The 24,652-nt window shown below is 36.1% G+C and overlaps 1 protein-coding gene across 1 annotated transcript in view; it reads right to left on the bottom strand.

The window, feature by feature from the left end:
• Malrd1 (MAM and LDL receptor class A domain containing 1) overlaps positions 1–24,652 on the bottom strand; it is a 475,502-nt gene that overhangs the window by 300,228 nt on the left and 150,622 nt on the right. Inside the window, exon 19 of the mRNA XM_048367779.1 lies at positions 9,223–9,310. Within this exon, the coding sequence (XP_048223736.1) occupies positions 9,223–9,310 (88 nt within the window). The remainder of the gene's footprint in view (positions 1–9,222; positions 9,311–24,652) is intronic.

The following is a 24,652-nucleotide window of genomic DNA, read 5'->3' on the forward strand; positions in this document are numbered from 1 at the left end:
TAACTCTAATATGACCATAAGGCAGTATGATGAAACATTCATTTCGCTGATGTAAGAACATTATCCATGTCTGTTAGAAGAATTACACACTGTGTTGGAAAGGAACTATACAAACCTATGAGAAGAAACAACAGTGAAAAACTGTGAGGAAAGGGGTGACATTGTACAAAAAGAGACATACTCATTACCTGACTTATGAACGATAACCCTGTTGTATGTCACCTTTATAATAGCAATAAAATCTACTAAAATATGAATAAACAGTATTACAAGATTTCATACTTTGAGGTTTGAAGCATGCACTGGGGTACTGGAATAGACCCCATGGGAGGAGCGGCAATATATGATGGATTGCTAAAACCTGCCAAATATTCAATGTCTAGAATGCATTCATATAGGTCACCTAGACAAGGAACATGTTTCCTTGTAAACAATACCCCCTCAAAGTGTTTAAAAACAAATCCACAAATGACTAATGTAATGAAAACCCACGTTCTAACATTTTAGAGAAAATTCTTTCATGGAATTGTGAAAAACACATTGCACAATTATATGCATTAAGACACATATTATTTATATGTTTCTAATTTTATTTTATTTATTTATTTATTTTGGCCAGTCCTGGGCCTTGAACTCAGGGCCTGAGCACTGTCCCTGGCTCCTTTTTTGCTCAAGGCTAGCACTCTGCCACTTGAGCCACAGCGCCACTTCTGGACGTTTTCTGTATATGTGGTGCTGGGGAATCGAACCCAGGGCCTCATGTATACAAGGCAAGCACTCTTGCCACTAGGCCATATCCCCAGCCTCTAATTTTATTTTTAGCTGAAAAATTTACTGGGGTTTTAAATTCTCTTTTGAGGTCAAAACAGAAGCCCAGTGAGATGCATGTCACTGATTTTGTAAATTGTGTTCAGTGGTATTTCCACTGCAGAAATAAAGATTTTATTCACTTCAAATCTCTCTCTCTCTGTCTCTGTCTCTTTCTCTCTGTCTCTCTGTGTCTCTGTCTCTGTCTCTGTCTCTGTCTGTCTCTCTCTGTCTCTCTCTCTCTCTCTCTCTTTTGCTCAAGGTTAGTGTTCTACCACTAGAACCACAGCTATACTTCCAGCTTTTTTGGTAGTTTAATGGAGATAATCTCACAGACTTTCCTGGCAGGGCTGATTTTGCACTACGATCCTAAGATCTCAGCCTCCTGAGTAGCTATGATTACAGGTGGCACTCAACAAGAAAGAAAACCTTTATATACACTCCTTTATCATGAATCCAGAAATAACCCTTAGCAAAATACCAGAGTGGTACCAGTGTGTATTTTCCAATAATATTTCAAATTATTATTTTCATGTTTCCAAATCCCACATAAAATCACATTTACCATCATAACCATTTATTTTTAGTGTACAATTTAGAAGGGTTGAGCATATTCACGACGAGGCAACAGAATCTTTAAAACTTCTTCATTGTGCAGAATTGGAATTCTAAATTTGCGAATAATATCCTCTCCTTGGCCCTTGTTGACCACTTTTCTATGTTTCAATAGTTTTGACAACTTTAGTTTTGTCATGAATTGAAACATTCAGTATTTGTCCTTCTGGTGAGTGCTTGATTTGGCTTAGCATAATGTTCTCCCAGTTAATCCTCTGTCTTAGTCCAGGCCATTATAATAAATTATGTCCGGCTGGAGCTAAAATAGCAACCATTTATTTCTCCAGTTTTGTAGGCAACAAAGTTCCAGATGAAGGAGTTAGGAGATTGGTGTCAGGTAAGGGGTCACTTCCTGGTTTGCATAAGAATATTTTCTCTTTGGATTCCTACTTGGTGGACACAAGAAAGAGAAAAATCAAGTTTTCTCCTGTCATTTTATAAAGGCCCTGAGTCCTTTTATGCATTGCCCACCTTTATGACCAAATTATCTCCCAAAGACTCCCAGTCTATACAACCACCTTAAGGATCAGGATTTCAATGCATGTTTTAGAAGAAAGCAAATATTCTGTTTATAGGGTCCCTTCAGTAGCATGTTATGGAATTTACTTAATAAAGCTGCAGTATATTTATCACACATTGTCCTTGTTTATTCACCTGTCTGCAGGTGAATAAACAGTTGTTCTCCCACTTAACCATTGTGAATAATGCTGCCACAAACATAAATGTGCAACATACATGGCTCCTCCTTTGAATTTCTCTGGTTATAATAAAAGCAGATCACTGCTATCTCTTTTCTTTTTGTTTCTGTAGAACCACCATGCTTCTTTCCATAGTTCCCACACCATTTTACACCCTATCAAGAATACTTAAGATTTGTAAGTATCCTTACCAACACTGGTTATTTTCTATTCTTTTGTTCATAGACATACTAAAGTGTAGGAGGTGAGATTTTTATGGCTGGTTTGATTTACTATTCCCTTGTAATTGGTAATGTTGCATGTGTTTTGCAATGTTGTCCATTTGTGTATCTTTTTGCTCTCAGTTACTCCAATCCCATATGTCTTTCAGATCAACTTTTAGAAAACAGTCTGATGGTTAGAATACTGGGCATATGTGCCACCTTTGCCTTGCTCTTCCCAGAGAGAAGCTATGAGTTGAGATTTTTCTCCTAATGACATCGAACTTCATGGTAGAAAGGGACTCAGTTGAATGGTATCAGAAATTTCCCCACTGCCTTTGATGTACATATCTTTGTGCTGGGGGGAGGGGCAAGGGAGGGAAGGGCAGGGTGCTCAGGAATCCCTTAGCTGATTTCTGAATTCTTCACAAGGGCAGTTTGTCCATCTACTGCTGCTATATGCTATCACCCTGGGGGAAGGAAATCTTGGTAATACCCATTTTGCTAATGTCAGTCTCTTTTAAGAATGTGCCTATAAATCTAAAAGTAAACACAATAGATGGTAAAGGACAAAAAATACAGGAGGACATAATAAATTATACAGGTCTCTAGACATTCACACAGTTGAGACCAAAGGAATGGATATTCTTAGATGATCACAAAGGCTCAGTAGCTACATGCATATTATCATAAAAAGTAACATTTATCAAAATAAAATAGAAGAAATGGAAACAAGAGGTTTTCTTTTTTCTTTGTTGTTGTTTTGTTTTCTCTACATTTTGTCTTGCTTATTTTGGGATGAGTAAGTAGCCAGGCACAGAAAGGGTGGGATAAAGGCTGAACGATGAAGCAGTGGTACTCATTAGACACTGTGTTGGAAATGAACCATACAACTTGTGGGTGTGGCTGGGTTGGAAAAAGAGGGAGAGAGTGAAGGAAGGAATGACACTGTTCGAAAAAGAATATACTTGACATATGTAACGATCTGGACATCACCTTGACAGTAACGGAAAAATACATATACTAAAAATAACATTTTCATTAGCAGGCTCTGCCTTTTTTTTAGAGACATTCCAGGTTCACAAAAAAATTCAACTGGGAGGTACAGAGTGCTCAAGTACCATGCATGCCAGTGTTCACATAGCCTCTGCCACTGGAGCACCCTACATCAGGGTGGCCCATTTGTCACAAGCAAGGCAACCTGCATAGACACATCATTATCAGCTGAATTATATCCCCTAGCTGCACTTCACTCTTGATGTTATACATTTATGAGATAATAGCAAATGTATAGAGACAGGTGTTTGCCATTCTGTTATCCATCACAAGGAGCTTCCTGGCTCCACTTTAAGTTTTCATTTTTTCCCTAAATGCATACCTTTGTCTCTTCTAGAATATCATATTGTTGGAATCATATAGCCTGCAGTCTTTCCATATTAGCCATTTTATTCATTTAACAATATAAACACAAGTTTATTCCATGTCTTTTCCTGGCTTGAGAGCTCTTCAATTTTAAATTAAGGAATTATATTCCATTCTCCAAGGGCACCACGCTTTATTTATCCATTCTCTTACTGAAGGATGTCAGCTTCTTACAGGTTTTGGTGTTTATGAAAAAAAAGGCTTCTAATTGTCTATAGTTATTTATTCTCAGGTTTTTTGCATGGATATTTTCAACTCAGTTGAGTAACTGGTAAGACTCATAGTGCCTGGAGCTATGGTAAGAATATGTCTAATTTTATGAGAAAGTTGGGACCTCTTTCAAAATGGCTGTACTCCATGTCACTCTTACCTGAAAAGAATGAGAGCACCTTGCCTTGTTAGGTTTTGTGGGTGTCAGCATTTTGAATTTCGGCCATTTAAAAAGTATAGTATATCTTACTGGTTTCCGAATTTGCATTTTTTTAGTAACTATAATGCTGAACATGTCTTCATATATTTATTTTTTGATTTTATGTCTATGATAGGATTCCTCTTAAGAGTTATCAATCCAATTTTCATTTCCTTAATGATTGAATTTAGGAGTACTTTGTTTTTGTGCATTGCAGTCTTTTATTAGATATGTATTTCACAAACACCTTTTCTAAGTCTGTGACTTTTCCTATTCCCTATCTGGTGTCGTTCACAGTGAAATTTTTTTTAGTGATGATGTCATTGCTTTCAGTGTTGTATTTACATTTATCTTCTGGTCAGCTTGATTTTCTCTCGTGTTGTCATCAGGGAGATTCTTAGTAGTGTTTTTCCTTTCAGTCTATGACTCAGGTTGAGTTAAATTTTATAAAGGGTGGAAGTAGCTGTATCTGAATTCATTTTTCACATGGGATGTCCATTGTTCTACAACCATTTGTTGAAAAGTCTCTTTCTTCCCTTGCTTTACCTTTGTTCTTCTGTTCAGATCACCTAGCTCTATTTCTTCACTCTCTCTTCTGGTCCATTGATCTATTTCCTGGTTTTTCCAGCAGTATGACATTATCTCGCAGGCGGTAACTTCATAGTGAAGTGTCAAGTTGGAGAGCACCAGTTTCCCAGCTTTGTTATTTTCTCTCAGCAGTAAGAATTCTTTTCCTAACTATGTCCCACAGGGCTTCACGAAAAAGACAGCAATCTCCTTTTCCACATTTTGTAAAGATACTATCCTTATCATAGGGGAGCTACCTTATGATCTAATCTAGATCTATCTATATCCCCAAGGCCTCATTTCCAAACACCATTTCAGAGAAGATTAAAATTTCATTTCAATGTAAGAATTTATCTAGAACACATTTAGCCCATTGCAAAACTTATGGTTGTCTTTCATGACATAATTCCTTAGAATAAAAGTGTGAATGGAGGTGATGATCAATTTACCTTTATAAACAAACAAAGGCAAAAGGAAGACAGAAGAAGCTGATGAAATCTTTCAGATGAAACAAAAATTGCAAAGGTGAAATGCAAATGACAAAAGTTTGCACTCCATAAGAAGCAGAGAGGAGTCTGGCTTCATCTGATCTCCTTCCGCATCGCTAAGCCACAGGGAAAACCAACCACCTGCACACCTGTCACAGGCAGGACTTTCTAAATTGATGTGCAAGCTCCAGATGGACTCTGTGTTCTTAGCTAGCTCTGTGAATTCATGGATTCAAATAGGACAGAGTTCCTGTTACATGAATATAATCTTTTATTTGATAAGGCTGATTTTCTAGCTTGTTTTCTACAGATTTTACTCTCTCCAGCTATTCTCACATTGATACTTATATGGAAAAAATCCAGTATCTTAATAGCTTTAACCTTTGATACATTTTGGTGCCTAATAGGCATAGAGTTCTGTCTCTATCTAGGTTTTCCTGTGATTTCTAGTGTTGAGAAATACATTTTAATCTGAAATACTAAAGGTTTACAAGGTTTATATTTCCTATAGCATTTAATACAATCACTTAAACTTCAAGGTAAAAAAAAGAAATACATTCCATATGGTAATAGTAAAGTGACTTTGTTAGGTCTGTATTGGAGAAGATACAGTTTTACCGACAACATAGTTACTCTTTGGATATGATTTATAACACAATGATACAACATATTATGCAGTATTTTAGTTTCTGTGTATACAATAATGATCAGCACTTTTTAAATGCTTTTCTTATCTTGAACCTATGGCAGTGCTCGTGCTTGTAATTCTAACTTCTGAAGAGGCTTAAATTGAGAGAATGGAGGTTTAAGCCCACACCAGGCCAAAAGTCTTGCACCAAGACCACGAGAAAGGTAATAGAAAAATCAGAGCAAATGTTTGCAACATCTAGTGATATGCCAGTAGGATTTTCAACTGAACATGTTCAGGGGGAAAGGCAAAATGGCAGTGGAATTCTAGTTAGGGTTACTAGATAATTTTGATATAATTAATCCTAAGATTAATGGGGGAAAGAAAATATGGGTTCATAGTAACAAATAAACATTGAATAAGTATCTTTCACCCATTTTCTATAAAATGTAGTTACAGGTAAATACAGAAACTGACAGTTGGGAAATTGAGTCCATCTTCTGTGTCTAAGTGTGCGTGAATTTAATTTTTTTTGTCTTATTTGCTGAAGTAGAAAAATATCATATAGCCTCTGTTAACATGACTCCTTGGGGGAAAATATGTGAGGGATAAGTATCAGCAGCAGTATTTTTACTAAGTGTCTTCTATTTACTTTTTTTAATTTTCTTTTTGTTTTATTTATTTATTTTTCAAATTTTTATTATCAAACTGATGTACAGAGAGGTTACAGTTTCATACATTAGGCATTGGATACTTTTATACTTCATGTTAGGCAAAACAGCATTAAATTCCTTTATGAAAACTATTACTTCCACAGGCTTTGAGGTTTTAGCCCATAATTTCATTTGTTATAAAACCAACACTAAAGCCATACAGGTCAGACATTTTTAAAAGTTTCCTATTTTTCTTCCAAATCTTGAACCACAAAATTCGGCCTAATAGTCTGTAACTGTTAAGTCACATCTCTGACTGAGCCTCTGGCAACTACTTTCCCTCCACCCTGGAAAGCATCAGCCATTGAACAGATTTAGCCAGATAATTGGGGAAGCCATATTTCAAATCATGACTCATGTTCCCTTTCTTTTTCTTTTTTTCATCTCTTCTGCCTCTGAGGTCACAGCAATTCTTTCAAAGATGAAGCTAGGAAACACCCTAGTTATTAAAGTCAAAAACGTTTCAAGTTAAAATCTCATTCCTACCTTTAATTTTGCATTCCCAGATAGGGCACTTGTGAGCTTTAATTCTAGACAATTCTAAATGGAAATGGTTGTGTCTCTCGCAGGGTTAGTTCATTTGATTAGCTGTATAACGTCCATGGTCGACATTATTACCTCATGGATACAGCATTCTGCTTTTTATATAGCTGGGGAAATTTAGTTTACCTCCTTAGTTTTCTTATAAGTCTAAGATAACCATCAGTGAACATTCAATATCAATTCAGAACAATGGATCAGGGCAAGTTGTATGATTTTTATTTGTGAGCCAACACGTAGAAGTGGTCAACTGTATTAGGGTATTCATTATAAGCTCCTTGTCTTATAAAAACATTCTACATCCTTTGCAATTGCCAAGATTTCTGTAGTAAGAAAATACTTCTCTGTCCCATGAACAGGCCTGATCACAGTCCTTGCTCTGTCTAATGAGCATAAGCAAACTTGCTATATACCAAGTTCTAATAGAAGCTGCATTCATGTTTTCATTTTACCTTCTGATGTATTACCTAGGAATGTGCTTATTCAATTGTAGTCCCAGAGAAACAGCATACAGATATTAGATATTCATATGTTGGAGTTACATAATACTTTACAAAACCATCAATAAGAAACTTATATCACTTCTTGCTTTCTAAGCCAACTTATGTACTTGGGAGTAAGAAACATATTTTCAAGTTATAAGATACTGAGACTTTCTACAAATCTGTTTGGAATACAATACAGAATCTTGTGCATGGAAATGTTTAATATTTCAGTAAAAGGTATATATATATGTAACAAATATATAGGTAACATCTAAATTAGGAAATTTCTATAAAAATGAGCATCTTTATCCACCTATCTCTATTTATCCATTATATATTTATTGGTACCCACCATAGGCCAACACTGTGCTACCTTTTACAACAAAACAGGTAGGAGCTGCTTTCATGCAACTAACATTACTATGGGAAAAAATAGAAATTTAACCATAAGATATTCAATCATAGATATTTGAGAGGAAAATAACCGAGAGAATACAAATATAAAATGCCAGATAAAAAGGACACTATGTATATAATGTTCATATAAGACCTTACCAAGGAAACTGCTGAGCAGCAACAAGAGGAAGTGACAGAGGGAGTGGGGTAGACAGCAAAGGAAGTATGTTCTAGAAGAGAGGAAGCCCTAACTGCAGCGAAGCTAGCACAGCAGAATTCAGTAAGAGATATTTCATTCAAGAGATGTAAACTAGAGGCAAACTTTTGGAAATTAAGTTACAAAGTATGAGGACTCCAACTGGTGGAAAAGAGTACCTGGGGAGGGGCCAGCATTCTTCTACACAGAGAAGCTGAGGACAGGGAGCAACAACAGGTTGTTAAGTTTTCAGTAGCTGGAATTCTATTGCCTCAGTGCCTGATTTCTCCAAGGAGTGGAGGTGGTTATATATCTTAAGAAGAAGGCATCTAGCTTGCTAGCCACAATTACTGTCCCAGAGTCTTCCCAGATCATCATGCACAGCTCAAAGTAAGTTTCCACCAGTGACACAAGTTCAAGCTCGGGCTCTGCTTTCTTAATGTCATATTCCCTATGTACTTCTGAGACACCTGTTAGGCATCTAGGTTGAATGATTGGAAATAGAGATAAAAATTTGGAAAACATGCACTGTATTTTAATAGATATAAACCTCTAATCTGGGGGCTGGAGATTTAGCTCAGTCTTAGAGTACTTGCCAAAGATATACATAGTCCTGGATTCTACCCACAGCCCCCAAATTGAAAAAAAACAACAACAACAATTCTACAACATTGAAACAAAATGGTGAAAATCTACAGGAATATTTAAATTGGAGCCCAAGAGTAAAATGTTACTGAAGATAACTGAAATATTAACGAAGCATTAATAACAATTAGCTACTATTTTAAGTAAAAATCTACTTATTACTAGGATTTGATTTCCTAGTATTTTGTATATGATGGGACATAGAAAGAACTAATCTGAAACCTTTTAGTATGTTTGCCAAGATTTTAGGTTCAATTACTAGCGGAGATTTAAAACAGTATTTCCAGGGTTAATGGAAATTAAAAGCAATAAGTCTGAAGACATTTTAGGATATTAGTAAATGGGAATCTTGATTTGCTTGACAGTATTTATAAGTAAATGACTGGAAATACAAATTGAAATATCTGTCTTACCTTGGTAGAGTGTGCAGTCCAAGAATGACAAATCATCGATTGCAATGTCTCCAGTGAAACCATCTCCTACTGAAGCTTCCACCAAAATCTGAGGAAAATAGAAGACCATTTTTTAAGACAATTGCATTATGAAAACTTGTGGCTTGAAAGAAAGCAATCTTTCGTGTCTTTCGAAACAAATATTTTGCGATAGTCTCCAAAGTGTTTCTCCTCTCTCTTTGGATTCTTCCAAAACCTGGAGTCACTGTTACTGATCCCATTAAACCATGGGGCTCATTCATAGAGTAGTTTCAACAATTTGAAGTTTCAGTATGTCAGAGTATAGCTACTTCCCCATGATGTGTTCTTCTGAGCTTCCATGTATTTGAAGGCTATTTATTGTCCTCTAATCCCATTTTGCTCCTATCTATGTATCTAGGTATGTATGTATCTATGTATGTATGTATCTGTATATGTATGTATTTATCTGTCTATGTAACAATTATTCATATATTTATCTATCCATCTATACTTCTAAGTTTAGACTTCTTGTAATTCCAGAAATGCAATTTGCTCCCAAAGTTGTTTGCAGGGATATATATTTTCTAAGACTTTCAAATATTTCTCACACAAGCCATACTTAGTAACACTTCATGAAATTGGATAATCCTTATTAGATCTCCTCAGGATACATAAATCACAATGAACTCAGATGACACTGGTGCTGTTACTGGAGCTACAATTCCACCAAATCCCAGTAAAACACGACAAACCACAATAGTACACAACAGATTACAACAAGAGGCAAGATTTACTATAATAGAATCAATCATGATGAATTATTTTAATACTTATGCAAATGTGTTGCATATTTCCTAGGCATCCTGCCATAATTTAATAATAAAGAACTTCTAACAAACTCAAAGTTATAAAACATTTCTACTGTTATAAGTACACAAGTTTCCCATTTCACTTTTTTCTTCACAAATGTTACACATTGGAGTTGAAATTTTATTTCATTTAAAAAATTCTATCCTCTGTACTTGACATACATACATTATGACTTACATTATTTATTCATGTCCTACTTCAAGGACAAAGTGTTTTTGGATTTTTTTTTTTTTTGTCAGTTGTGGGCTTGAATTCAGGGCCTGAGTGTGCTGTCCCTGAACTTATTTTCTCAAGGCTAGCACTCTACTACTTTGAGCCACAGTGCCACTTCTAGTTTTTGAGTAGTTAATTGGAGATAAGAGTCTCACAGGGACTTTTCTGCCCACAGTAGCTTCAGCCTCCTGAATAGTTAGGATTACAGATGTGCCACCGGGGCCCTGCCTCAAGGACAGAGTTTTAAAGGTCAGATTTCCGACTACAAACTTTTGCCACTTCCCCCTAGTTTTCTAATCTTTAACAAGAACTACCAGGATTTTCTTAATTATTTATCACTTAAGTAAATTGATGAACTTAAGATTTATGTATCTGACTAATGGACAAGTACAGATAATACCTGAAGTATAATTTATTATATTTATTCAAGAAAATGTCCTTGGGCTAACAAGCAATCACTCCAAATGAAAATGTCTTTTTTCTAACTCTATAATGATCGGGAAAGAATGTAGAAAAATCTGGGTGCTGGTAAATCACACCTGTAATCCTAGTTACTCAGGAGATTGAGATCTGTGGACCACAGTTCAAAGCCAGCCTGGGAAGAAAAGCCCCCAGGAGACACTTAACTCCAATCAATCATTCAAAAACCAGAAATGACACTGTGGCTCAAAGTGGCAAAGTAAAAGAGTAAAAGACCTCAGGAAACACCCAGATCTTGAGTTCAAACCCCATGACTGACCAAGAACAACAACAAAAAACCTGAAAAGATGTTCTGTATAGAATCATAAAAGTATTCTCAACCAAAAGAAATAAACCACCACAATTAAGCAGAATTGAATACTAAAATGTTCTCTTAGAAGAAAAACCTGTGATTAGTAGAAATGTGAAAAAAGCATAAGAAAGGTATGTTAATGACTAGTAATAATTGACTAACATCAATATATCCCCAAGAGAATTTATAAGAAGAAGGAAAACACTGAGAAAAAAATAACACTATGACTGGTCACATTGCTAATGATTATCATGAGCTTATTCATGAGAAAGCATAGAAAATTGTTATCAGATGCCAGAGTTAATGGTAAATCTATTTTTACACACAAGGACAAATCTGGAAATGTATGGACCCATTCATATCTCCATTCTAGATTGTGGCTCAACTGTTGTTTTTAGGTGGTCGGAAATTAAAGAATTGTCCATTTATAAAATTGCAGTCAAAATTGTGTAATTCTGCTAGATCACACAAGGTAAGCAGCACTCTTGAGTGAATGCTGTTTGCACAAGCGTACTTCTATCACAGTTAGGTTCCTATTCCTTCAGTTTTCAATTCATAAAAAATGGAATTGAGCAAACTTGTAACCTCTTTCCACTGAACAGTCATTAATTTCAAAACTAAGAAAATCCAATACAACATATACATTTTGATATATCTTCAAAAAGACTCAAAGAAATTCTTGTCTAAAATTTATAAATATCACAGATTGTATTGAAACAACTGGAATACCAATGCACTGTTAATGGAAATTCAATATGATACACTTTGGAAACTGATTTGAATTTTTTTCAAAATTAAATACACATTTCCACATGTAGGTTTTGTGTACCTAAGAGAAATGAAGACATATGACTAAACCAAAACACATTCATAATGTTTATTTAATCTTTATTTATAACCTCCAATACTAGAAACAACAAATATATACCTCCAGTGGTGAATAAATGAGCTGTGATACATCTACATGGGTCAATACCCCTTAGCAAAAGAAAAGAATAAACCAGTGACAATCACAACAACAGGTATGAATCACAAAACCATCACAGATGGAAATCTCTAAAACTATAAGTCAACATAAATATTTTGGATTTTTAGGCTGTTTATTTCAGGTAATTTATCACAGTGTTGAAAGCTGACAAACACAGATGCAAAGAATCTCTCTTTGAATGTTGCTTTTGAAGACCCAACAGTGTACTCTTGTTGAACTGTCTGGAGCCGAGGAGCTAAACAAGACAATATGTGCAGATGTACATTCTATGTTGATGAACAATTAAGAGGCATATACTCTAGGTGGATTGCCATAAATCATCAGTATTTCAAATAATTAATTTCATCATTTTTCTCATCTGCCAAGGAATTGCATAGCATATAGTACAGCTAGCAGATAGTAGGGTCAAGCATCTGATAGTAGATTTTCCAATTCAGTTATGAAACATCATCCCTTGCTATCTACTAATAATTCTCTAGGGAACAAATATGTATAGTTTTCCCTTGGTAATGGTATCCATTTATTTTACATTTGGCTTCTCTGCAATAAAAATGCAGAAACAAAATGAGAAGCATTATAGGAGCTCTCTCTCACTCTCTCTCTTAGCCTGAGTTGACTCAAAGCTCATATATTCGATTTCTATAAACACACTCAGACAACAATCCAATAATTTATCCCTTTATGTACAAGTCTTGTGAGCTCTTCAAAATTTGGCTTACAATTTCAAAGTTCCTAGACTAATGCTTACAAAAAATCTGCTGAGCTCAACATAAAATGAATTTTAATTATCTTTATTATTGTTTACATAATCCTAAAACCACTCTCTATGAAATAAACATCAGATTTACTCTGGCAGATTTTATGTTTCTCTCTCCATTTTTGGACATATTGCGTGCACAAAATGGTCCAGAATCACTGGGGTAACTCAATTATAATAGCAGATATGACAAAGTATCATTAAATATGGATGATAAAAGCTATATCTCAACTACAAGAATCTGGATACAAACATAGATAAAAAAAGTGAAAATGTAGTACAAGTAGAGATAAAATACCAACATAGATAAGTAGACCATATAATATGAGAAGATGCCTTTAAATTTTTTTTTAATGCACTGTGCATGGTGGTGCAGGTCCTTGTAGCTGGATTGGGTCACAGGCCAGCCAGGTTAAAAGTATGAGACTCTGTATCTAAAAACCAACCTGGGTGCTGGTGTCTCATGCCTGCAATCCTAGCTGATCAGGAGGCTGAGATCTGAGGATCACAGCCAGCCAGGGCAGGAAAGTCTGTGAGATTCTTATCTCCAGTTTACCACCAGAAAACCTAAAGTGGAGCTGTGGCTTAAGTCATAAAGTACTAGCCTTGAGCTGAATTTCTCAGGAACAGTGCTCAGGCCCAGAGTTCAAACCCCACAGCTGACAAGAAAGGAAGGGAGGGAGGAAAAGAGGGAAGGAGGGATGGAAAGAGGGAAGAAGGAAGAAAGGAAGGAAGGAAGAACTGCAAACAGTACATTACAAAAACCTCTTGTTTCCATTTCTTGGAGTTCATTTTGATAAGCATAATTTTATATGGTCATATAAACATAGCTAAACCCGATTATAGTGGATCTTTAGTTCCCACAATATCCAATACTCCCTACTACACATCTAACATTATGATTGTGAATTGCCGTTTAGCATCTCAGACATGTCATATGTCTGTCATTTCAAGTCTGTTGGTTAGTTCTCATGCGACATTTGAGTTCTAAGATTCCGTTGGGTATGTTTAAGTCAGACACTGTGAAGAACCTGTTCATTTCTCTCCATCATCAGAAAGGGTGGTGGCAGGGGAGCTTGCCTTTACTGTGCAATGGATGTGGATATGTTAAAGTGAAAGTCATTCACAGGTGCCTTTGTTCTGAGGCTGGACTGTGCAGAACATGGAAAATCCACAGAGGATTGCCTGCCAACACTGCAGGAGAGGGACACTTCACAGCTGATGGAAATAGTTAATTTACAGTTTACAGTTAATTTACAGTGCATAGTTCTTTCTCAGTATATCTTCAAGTTGAAAGGTTTAGACCAAGAAAGTCTCCTTCCTTTCACCTTATAATGCCTTATTTACTACACCTCTGAACTGAAGGCAATGGGCATTCACATGCTCTTCATCCAGCTCCTCTCTGCCCACAAAATTTGTTCCCTGTCAAGACTTCTGCTGTGTTGAAGAAAGAAAACAGATTGGAGGATGATGGGGATGTGGTTGAGAAAGTAGGTTCATTCAGAACCTCAGACAAGCTTCTTTCCTTATATGAAAATACTGTTCTTTCTTGAAAGAGGTCAAAATCTAGCTGATCCACTCTCTTTTTTTTATTATTTTCTCCTCTCTTCTCCTCTCCCCTTTCTCCTCCTCTCCTCACCCTCCCCTCTCCTGTCCTTTCCCCTCCTCTCCTTATCTCCTCTCTTTTCTCATCTTCTCTCCTCCTCCTTCTTATTCTCCTCTCCTCCCATCCTCTCCTCTTATTTACTCTTTTTTTCCTCCTCTTCCTCCTACTCCCCTCTTCCTTCTCCTCTCCTCTCTTCCTCTTCTCTTCTTGTCTCCACACTTTCAGGAATAATTTCAAAAGGCTCTCTGAGGATCACGTGGCCCCGGGTACACAGTTCCTGACATAGTGACCCATACACTGTAATCACTTACATTTTTAGGGGGGAAATGAGTATCCATGTTCAACTGAGGCTACAGATGTAACAAATGAGCCAATGATGGATCCTCTATGTGCTGAACATGATGAAAATGATCACTATAAGCATTGTATGTTATTCCACATAGATTCCTAAATTTGACAAATCCTACTTCTATTTGCACTTACAAGTTTCACATAGACTTGATCTTGCATTCTAATTTAGCTTTTGTGGCTGGTTAAATTTTATACAGTATTACCTTGCTTCTCCTTTTTTCAACTTTTGTTTGCATTCCAAGATTCCTTTGTCCTTCAGTCTTTGGCTATTTCTCAAGTACCATTTATTTTTAACCTGAATAACATCACTTTCCACCTCAAATAATAAAAACTTTCATTACACACACACACACACACACACACACACACACACACACACACACACACACACATATATATATATATATATTAGTTTAAAGTATTTTTAATTAAAAAAATTCTAGCTCTGGCTATGTAGCCCAGAATGACTAAAACTCTCAACCCTCTTATCCCTGCATTTCAAGTTCCTGGAATCACAGGCATATATGACAACACCTAACATCTTTTTAACATCAATTTAGTACTAAACATGACCTTTTTTGGAGCATTAGGATCCCACACCCTTATTTTGTACTTAAATGAGTCATAGAAAAATTTAAATAAGTACGTGCCTATAGTCATTGCTATAAGGCCAGCCTAACAAAGTTGGCACAAGACCCCAATAGAAAAATAAACTAAAAGCAATTGACCTGGGAATGTGGCTCAAATATAAGAACACTTAAGAGATGGGCCTTGGGTTCAACCCCAAATGGTGAAGAAAAAAAGAGTTTAAATTACTCACCCATAGATCTATGATAAAATGATGCTAAAACATTCAGACAAATATCTAATTCTTGAGAGATTATGAAAGTCCCAGCCTGACTTTTTTCTTTTCAGTTTTATTTTTGTGTTCACTGGACTTCTAAATGTTTTTGCTGATCACCGAGGTAAGTTATAAAGGAATTTAGACGAATAGCACAAAACCAGTTCAGATAGTGCTTTGTACTTAGATATGTTTTATCTCACCACAGGACTGTAACATTGACTTGGAGTGTAGCTGTGTCATATTATCAATATAACAACTTCTGAATTTGACATATTTTTCTGTATCTTTCAGACTCTGCATATAATTGTATTCAAATCTTCCCACAGGAGAAGATGCTCTGGACCTCAGATCCTCTTTGATGTATTTGCTCTGGTCAGATTCCTATCCACTTAGCAATGGCTGTAAAGACTGACTTTGGTAAAATCTGATTTTAAAAATTATCTTCTGGGGGCTGAGAATATGGCTTCGTGGTAGAGTGCTTGTCTAGCATGCACAATGTCCTGGGTTCAATTCCTCAGTACCACATAAACAGAAAAAGCCAGAAGTGGAGCTGTGGCTCAAGTGGTAGAGTGCTAGCCCTTAGCAAAAAGAAGCTCAGGGACAGTGACCAGGCCCTGAGTTCAAGCCCCAGAACTTCAAAAAAGAAAAAAAAAATCTTCTGTGTTTCTGTCATTCTCTAATGGAAACATTTTAATACCCAATAAACTACTGATTCTCAACATGCACTGGATGGTATTTTGATCATTAACATTAACATAAAAAGCACATTATAATATAGCTGAAGGGGAAAACCCCTAAGCCATCAATTTTCTTGATTTAGCATACATACTAACTTAGATAAGGCTAAAATATATAACAAATCATAAAAGATCATAAAATTATAATGCCACATGGGAGTATCTACACATTTTTAGATCTTTGGTATAGTAACTAAACATTCTTTCTAAGTGCTTTGGAATATGATTCTTTAATGAGTAGAGAGGTGTGTTGTCTAGTTTGACAAGGAGAAAAGTACATTGTACTAATAGCTAAAGAAGCCGTTTCTACACAGCCGTTACTACACAGCAGGCTCAACTCAAACGGAATGGAGAATTTTAATGACAGAAAACTACACTAACAATTTACTGTCTGGTGCCCTTGCAACCAAAGCTATGTTTGAAGTTTTGATACTTTATTAAGATTTAATTTTTTAATATTATGAGAATATTTTTAATGAAACCTCCATGATAAAGGTCTTTTATTTCTTTATCTTGTCCTTCAGTACTGGAGATTGAACTCAAATCTTGTATATGCTAGGCAGTCTGCCACTTAATCCAAGTCCCTAGCCCAATGGATTTTATTTCATGTTTGACATTAAGTCCTCATTAACTTTCTCAAGCTAGCCTTCGATTTGTGATTCTCCTGCCTCTTTCTCCTAAGTAACTGGGATTACACATGCACACAACCAAGCCTTTCCTTATTTTTTAAGTACCATCCCCACAATTTGTCTTTTTCTGAGTTTATGATTTTTTAAGCACCATCCCCACAATTTGTCTTTTTCTGAGTTTATGAAGCTGAGGTAGATAGCAAGACTGAGTATTCTATCAATATAAAATATTTTTTAATTTTCAATGGAAATTCATTTATCACATACACATGCATATTCATAACTACTTTTCTGAATTTTGGATACTACTTTTCTGAAGATTGGATACCTGGTCTAAATAGACTGTGTAAATTAAATTTTCTTGCTTACATACTTGCTCAAAGTTTAGCTAAGTAGCAGCCCTTCTTATATTTATGTGTTGGATTTCTTGATGTCAGGATCAAAATCCAAACCAAGAAAAATTTAAAAAAAAAAATAGAAGAAACATCATGGATACAGAGCCGCCTCTTCCTATCAAGCTGAGTGGCAATGTCCTTTCCTCCCCAAATGACTACATTGCTCACTCTTGTGCTTTGCAAACTCACCAGCCCCAGTTTTGCACACACAAAACCAAACTGGAAACATTTACCTTTGAGAAACAAATATACAGTACTATCTCCCAAAGGGAACTGGGATTGAAAATTTCTCCCTTTGCAAGATTCAGCAGCTCTGCTGGACAGCGGATTGCCCTAGTTCTTCCTGAGAAATACATTCAAACACAGTCACCTTAGCTTCACCTGACACAAGATAAGATTGAGTTCTTTTTTTTTCCTGCTCTTACTCTTAGGTGTCCAACTACTCTCCCAGGCCTCTGTTCAAAAGGATAAATTAGTTTCAAGTAGTACCTTAAAGCAGAAATCCCTTTAAAGCATTTGGGTCAGAAATGTCAAATCAAATTACATTTCCACTCAGGTATTCCCGGCACAAGAAAATAAGTGGGAAGGTCTCATACCAGCCTCTGCTCAGTGGCTCCTCCCCAGTGGATTTACCTTGGTCTGGTTTTCAATGACCTGGAAAGTTTCTTTGGAAACTAAATATAAAACAAAAATTCTAATCAATGGAAGTTCTAGTCAATGGAAGCACAATTGTAAATGTATCTGAACACTTGTGCTAATAGTTCATCAAATTATGGTTATCAAGAAGCCAGTCTGCTTGGATAAAATCAAGGTCAAAAGTATGCTTGAGCAGGCACCAGTAGCTCATAGATGTAATCCTAGCTAATCAGGAGGCTGAAATCACAGGATTGAAGTTAGAAGCTATCTCAGCTTGCAAAGTCTGTTTTACTCTTATCACCAATTAACCACCAAAAAGCTGAAAGTGGGGCTGTGAGTCACGTAGTAGAATGCTAGCCTTGAGCACAAAAGCTCAGGGACAAGGCCAAGGCCCTGAGTTGAAGCATTAAGACTGGTGTATGCTTGGTAAGAAGACAAAGGAGAACTAAGGTGGTATAGGGTATTATTAGCCAGTACTATCTGCAAGCTAAAACAGACAACTGTGCAACAGGAAAAGAAATAGGATACTGACCTGTCCTTTGCAAGAACTACAAACAAATATCTTCACCATTAACAATAGCTTTTGCTAAGCATATGAAACATCCGAATTTGTTTTAGTTTAGCTATCTTCCATTTACTGAATTTAGGTTGGTACCTTTTTAATGCAATTTTAAGGGAGAATATAAGCTTCATGATGCTATTTAACAGATAAGGTAGAATAAATTATCACATATTCCAATTCATTCTAAGATATTTTAGAAATGGATTTAGACATTTAATAACCATATCACATAATTTAGATATCATTTATTCTAATATAGCGCGAAACATCTTACCATCATAATTACCAGGCATTTTTGTTCAAACAGAGATTCTCTCATGCCTATAATACTACTTACTGTTCAAGAGGTTGAGATCTGAGGGCCAGGATTTGAAGTCAGTTAGGGCAAGAAAGTCCTGAGACTCTTATCTTCAATTAACCACCAAAATTCCAGAAGTGGAACTCCCGAAGTAGAGTACTAACCTTGAGCATAAAAGCTCAGGGACAGTGGGCAGTCCCTGAGTTCCAGCTTCAGAACCAGCACACACATGTGCACATGCGTGAACACACACACAGATATTTGCTCTCTTGTACAGTCTCCAATATGATGCATACAGGTTAAATAGGATCTCTAGGCAGATCTGTTAATTAGGACAAGAGCAACTAATCAAATTCATATTCTAGGTTAAAAGAAAATGGTATGTATGCATGGAAAGAAATTCGGAGTCTTATTCCTGACAAATCTTCTGTGTATAATACATGCACATACCTGTACACACACACACACACACACACACACACACACACATATACATATTATTCCACCTGAGAACTGACATACAAGATATTTTAATGGCACTGAAACAACTTTTCCATCTATTTGGTTATATTACCTAGAGAATATACATTATGTATGGATTTATTTATTTGAGTGTTCCAGAGGAACTTCACATTTTTTTCCTAGACTGGAAGATCCTTAATTGTACCTCGTCATTTCCTGTAGACTAAAACCTTGAGGATAAATTATTTTCAGTTTGGGTGAGATAACAATGATTTCTGTTTCATAAAAATCAATTCAGCTTGTTCTACTTCTCCATGATAGATTCTACATTGTGGGTAAAAATAATACAGCATCTCATAGCCAAATTGGTTCTGAAGGCATCAAAGAGTCCAGTGATGATATTTCAATGTAGAGCTAGCACAATATGAAATCCACTTGAAATACTACGTGTTCCCATCTGCTTCTTACCCAATGATTTTAAAACAGATGCTTGTGCTATGTCTCAAGCTCACTGACAGATCTTTCTTGCCCTGCTCTTGGTCCACCCAATTCACTGTGCTCCTGCAGGATATGCAGCTAGATGTCCACCTGGTAGCAACAGCAGTGTCTGTGTGGGATTGCTTTTCATTCTGTAGCCCCATGAGCTCAGAATACTAAAATCTGCAGATACTGAAATCTACAATCTTGTGTAAAGTATCACCATATTATCAACTTATACTCTGCTGTGTGCTACAGATCATTTCTAGTATACTTGTAATTCCTAATAGAATACATTGTTGAGGAAAAAATTCTCAGTGTGTCAGGTAAAGACACAATATTGTACAAGTATTTTCTATCACCATGTGATTGAAACTGCAGATGCACAATCAGCTCATATGTAAAGTCAAGTGTATTTGCTCTTAACTTATGCCCAAGGCCAGAAAATTTTCAGATGAGTCAATAAAGCCAGAATACAAATGATTTGTCTGTGTTTAAATAGGCAAAGTATCTGGGCAGTAACTATGCCTCAAAGTCAATATGGAGAGTAAGTATATATGTTAAGAGAATTTATTGTTGAGTTGCATGTTAACATGTATCTTGGCTCTACACAAAATACAAGCTACAAAGGCCACTTTTTGAAAAATTATTAGTCTTACAATTATTCTGAATTTAAATCATAGTTAGGGCAAGGATTTACTTATCTCTAGACTCTTAACAATTAATTTTATATACAATTATCTAAGCACACAAGGAGAGATAAGAAAACAGAAAGAAGTCAGAAAAAAAAACCCACAAATGTAGTGAATTACAAGTGGGAACAGCCTGATGTATAGCTATGAATGCCATCCACTGGGTCTAAAGCATAGATGATCAAGTAGACTTTCGTTTGGGCAGGAAAATGAAAAATCACATTGCATACAGACTACTGAAATATTTCCTTTAGCAAATATTAAGGATATAGAGTTCCATTTCATATAACTAATAAAATCTTAGATTAAAAAGTAATTTCCTTTTATTTTACTCTAAATTTTATTTATATAAATATTCTTATGGGAATTACCACAGAAAGGATAATTTGGAATAAGGCCAAACACCTTCAAATAAAGCTTATTCTTTACTCACCCCAATCCAACACACCAATATCATTCACCTTCACATGTGCTGCTGCTAGAGCACTGTAGACTCTCTTAGCCTCGTAAGAGTGTCTTTGCTTTGAACTTAAAATTGTACATCATCATGTTACAAGACCAGTGTTCATCGTTCTCCTGAGTGAAGATGTTTATGTAATATTAAACACTAAGATCTGTACTTTTAAAAACATGACCATAATTCAGGCCACAAAATCTCAAGATTTTATTTAAGTCCTGCAATTGTTTAAGAGAACTGCAGGTGAGCTCAAGGCACACAGGGATTCATGATCCCCTACATGAGGCTGGCTATTGAGACTTCTTCAGTAGGATCATTGATACCATTTAAAAAAAATCATCCCTAAATTTTATTCATCTTTAAATTGATTTACTTCCACATATTTATAGGGGGGCATTCTTTCCTGAATATGCCTAGCTGTGGATGGGGTTTATGTTTTCATTTCAGGCCCTGTCCCTGAGCTTTTATTTTGCCAAAGGCTGACACTATACCCCTCCAGTCATATTTTCACTTTGGGCTTTTGGTAGGTGGGAGATGGCTTTGGAGCTCTTACATTTGGCTCTGAAAACTCAATCCCTTTATTATTATTATTATTATTATTATTTTGCCAGTCCTGGGCCTTGGATTCATGGCCTGAGCACTGTTTCTGGCTTCTTTTTGCTCAAGGCTAGCACTCTGCCACTTGAGACACAGTGCCACTTCTGGGCATTTTCTACATACGTGGTCCTGGGGAATCAAACTCAGGGCTTCTTGTATATGAGGCAAGCACGCTTGTCACTAGGCCATATTCCCAGCCCATCAATCCACTTATTTATCTTTACTCCTAACAGAAGCAGCAGTCGACCTTATGAACAAGAGAAGAGGGTTAGACAACTCCTGGAGAGAAGAAGGAAGGAGGAAAGCATAGGGGACCAGAGTAGAATTGGGAGGTAACTGTGTGGCTGCATCATCACCCAAATGAAGAACTTTCCTTTCTTATAGTCTCACTTTCAGATTCCTTTGCATTTCTTTCATCCTTGTGTTGGTAACTTGTGCCTAAACCTATCCAAGGAAGACTTTTGAAAACATTTGTTTTTTACTTCATCTGAGAACCATCAGACTCCTCTTTGATTTCTAAAGAGGCAGACCCCAGCTTGTTATCATATAGAAAGGATTAGGAAGAAATGACACAATTCCTAATGTAAGTTTCGGTTAATAATCAGAATGTTCTGTATCTAAGGTAGAAAGAAAAACTGTGGCAATTTTGATATTGGATGCTTAGAAATGTTCAAAAGTTACGCATGAATTATTAATGGATAGCTTTTAGGAGGTCATGTACCCAGAAATGACAACAGAGTCATGCCTGGGGATCACATACCCTTTCAAAGGTCAAGAGCAATGGGGAAAATCCTACTCCCTTTATGATGCTGAGAGCACATAATAGTCTTATGGAATCCACAGTGACTGATTATAAAGGGCAGACATCAGAAAACTTGTGATTTTTAAAAAAATATTTTAATTGGAAACCTTATGAAATAAAGCTACTCTTTTGTGTAAATTGGAAAAGAGTCATACTGAAGGTTTTTTTTTTTTTTTTCTGATTCTCTGAGCTACTTTTTAATGACAAAGCTGAGGAGTTGTGGCAGAGGTCCTACTACCGTAGAATATTTGCCTCTCAGCTCTTGAAAAGACAAGTGTGGAAAAGTCTAGTATAACTTAAAAGTCTTTCATGGTCAGAACCCATAACACAATTAAAAGGCTCTTTTACAACCTTTGATTTTTAAAAAATAAATTGTTTTAAAATGTAAAAGTGCTTCACAGACCACTCAATATTGAATAATGAGACAAAACTGGTTTAAAGTTGGCTTTTTAAAAAGCATATTTCCTTCCTTAAAGATTTTCTGATCACTGAATCAAATTTAGGAGCTTGGTTCATGATTCCATTTTAATACTAAAAAATGTGTCAGGAATATTATAAATCCTCCAATTTTCATAGACTCTTAGCTAAACTTTTGAAACACAGAAGCTGTTTTATGTAATAAATATTATTTTAGGCATACTCTTAGATGAAGCTTATAAAAGGAAAACCATATGTACAGTAATATTTAGAAATATTTGGAAAATTACAGCTTAATCTTTAAAGACAAATCTCCTGGATATTAACTTTTTCATGCACTTTTGATGATCTCGTATGCTTTGGAGTTACAAATAGAATTTTAAAACTATTTTCCCTAATATAAAGCAGAATAATCAAAGCAGGTAGATTGTTCAAGAATTTAAGTAAGGGAGAAAGAATATCAAACACAGATGAGACAGGAAAGCAAGGTAGATTATAAAGATGGCTTATGAAGCCAATCATTGCTATGTTGGCAGGTTCAGACTTTGTTGCAAGCATCCAATGAAGTCATTTAGGAAAGGATTGTCAGTCTGAAAGAAGAAAAGAAAAGGTTTATTTTGGCCCATGTTTTCAATGGTTTCATGGTCAGCTGGTTTGATTCCCATGGACATGAGATGCAAAGCTATGCATGTGGAAGAGAGAACATGGTAGAGCAGTGAAACTCACCCCATTATAGGGATCAAACAGAGAGAGGAAGGGCTAGGGCACTGGAGACAGGATACATCCTTCCAAGGGACATATTTCCCTCATCAGGAACGCATTTCTTCCTACCTAACGTTTCCATCACCTCTCAATGATGCTATCACATTATGAATCTATCAGTGAATTTGTCCATTCAGGAAATAAAACTGAATTAAAGTTCCACCTCTGAATATTGCTTCTATCAGGAAACAAATCTTCCATAGATGTTTCTTTTGGGAAATAACTTCATATGCAGACTATCTAAGTTAGGTGTTATTCATGCTGTTATAATAAGTTAGAAGGAAAACAAGAGTCATGTGCCAGTCAGTGGTCCATGCCTATAATCCAAGCCAATGGGGAGGCTGAGATAGAGAAGTTCATGATTTGAAGTCAGAAAAGTTTGAGAGACCCCTTTTCACCCAAGAGTAGGATGCAGGGACTTGTATCTGTTATTCTATCTATAACAGAAATTCTAAAATAACTGAACGGTAAGTTATACCCTATCTCAAAAATAACTAGAGAAAAAGCAGGACCAGAGGTGTGGCTCAGTGCCCGAGAACTGGACTTAAGAAGCATGAAGTCTTGAGTTTTAACCTGTTATTGCCAAACCAAAATAAGACAAGAAACAACAATGATGACAACAAACAAGAAAGACTCAAATTTAAAGTACCTTAAATTAACCATGTGAACCAAATGTAAGTGTCTTAGCATTTGTGAGGCAAAGCCAGGGAGATGATGGGTTTGAGATCAGTTTAGGCTACATAGCAACACCTTGCTTCACAAAAAAGACAGGGACAGTGTTCAGGCCCTGGGTCCCAAGGCCCAGGACTGGCAAAACAAACAAACAAACAAACAAAAAAAAAACCTCACACTTTGCCCAAGTTGGCTTTGAGGTGCAATCCTCAGATCTCAGCCTTGTGAGTATTTAAGAATACAAGGGTGACCATCAGCACTCAAAGAACAAAACGGAAAGGATAACTTAAGCTATAAGGAAAATTTATTACAAAGGCAATCTCCCCAATAAAGAAACAAATTAGCCAGGTACCAGTGGCTCACTCCAATAATCCTAGCTACTCAGGATACTGAGAAGTGAGAACTGAAGTTCAAAGCTAGCTTTAACAGACAAG

The sequence above is a fragment of the Perognathus longimembris genome, chromosome 18, assembly GCF_023159225.1.
Source record: "Perognathus longimembris pacificus isolate PPM17 chromosome 18, ASM2315922v1, whole genome shotgun sequence".
Taxonomy (NCBI): Eukaryota; Metazoa; Chordata; class Mammalia; order Rodentia; family Heteromyidae; genus Perognathus; species Perognathus longimembris.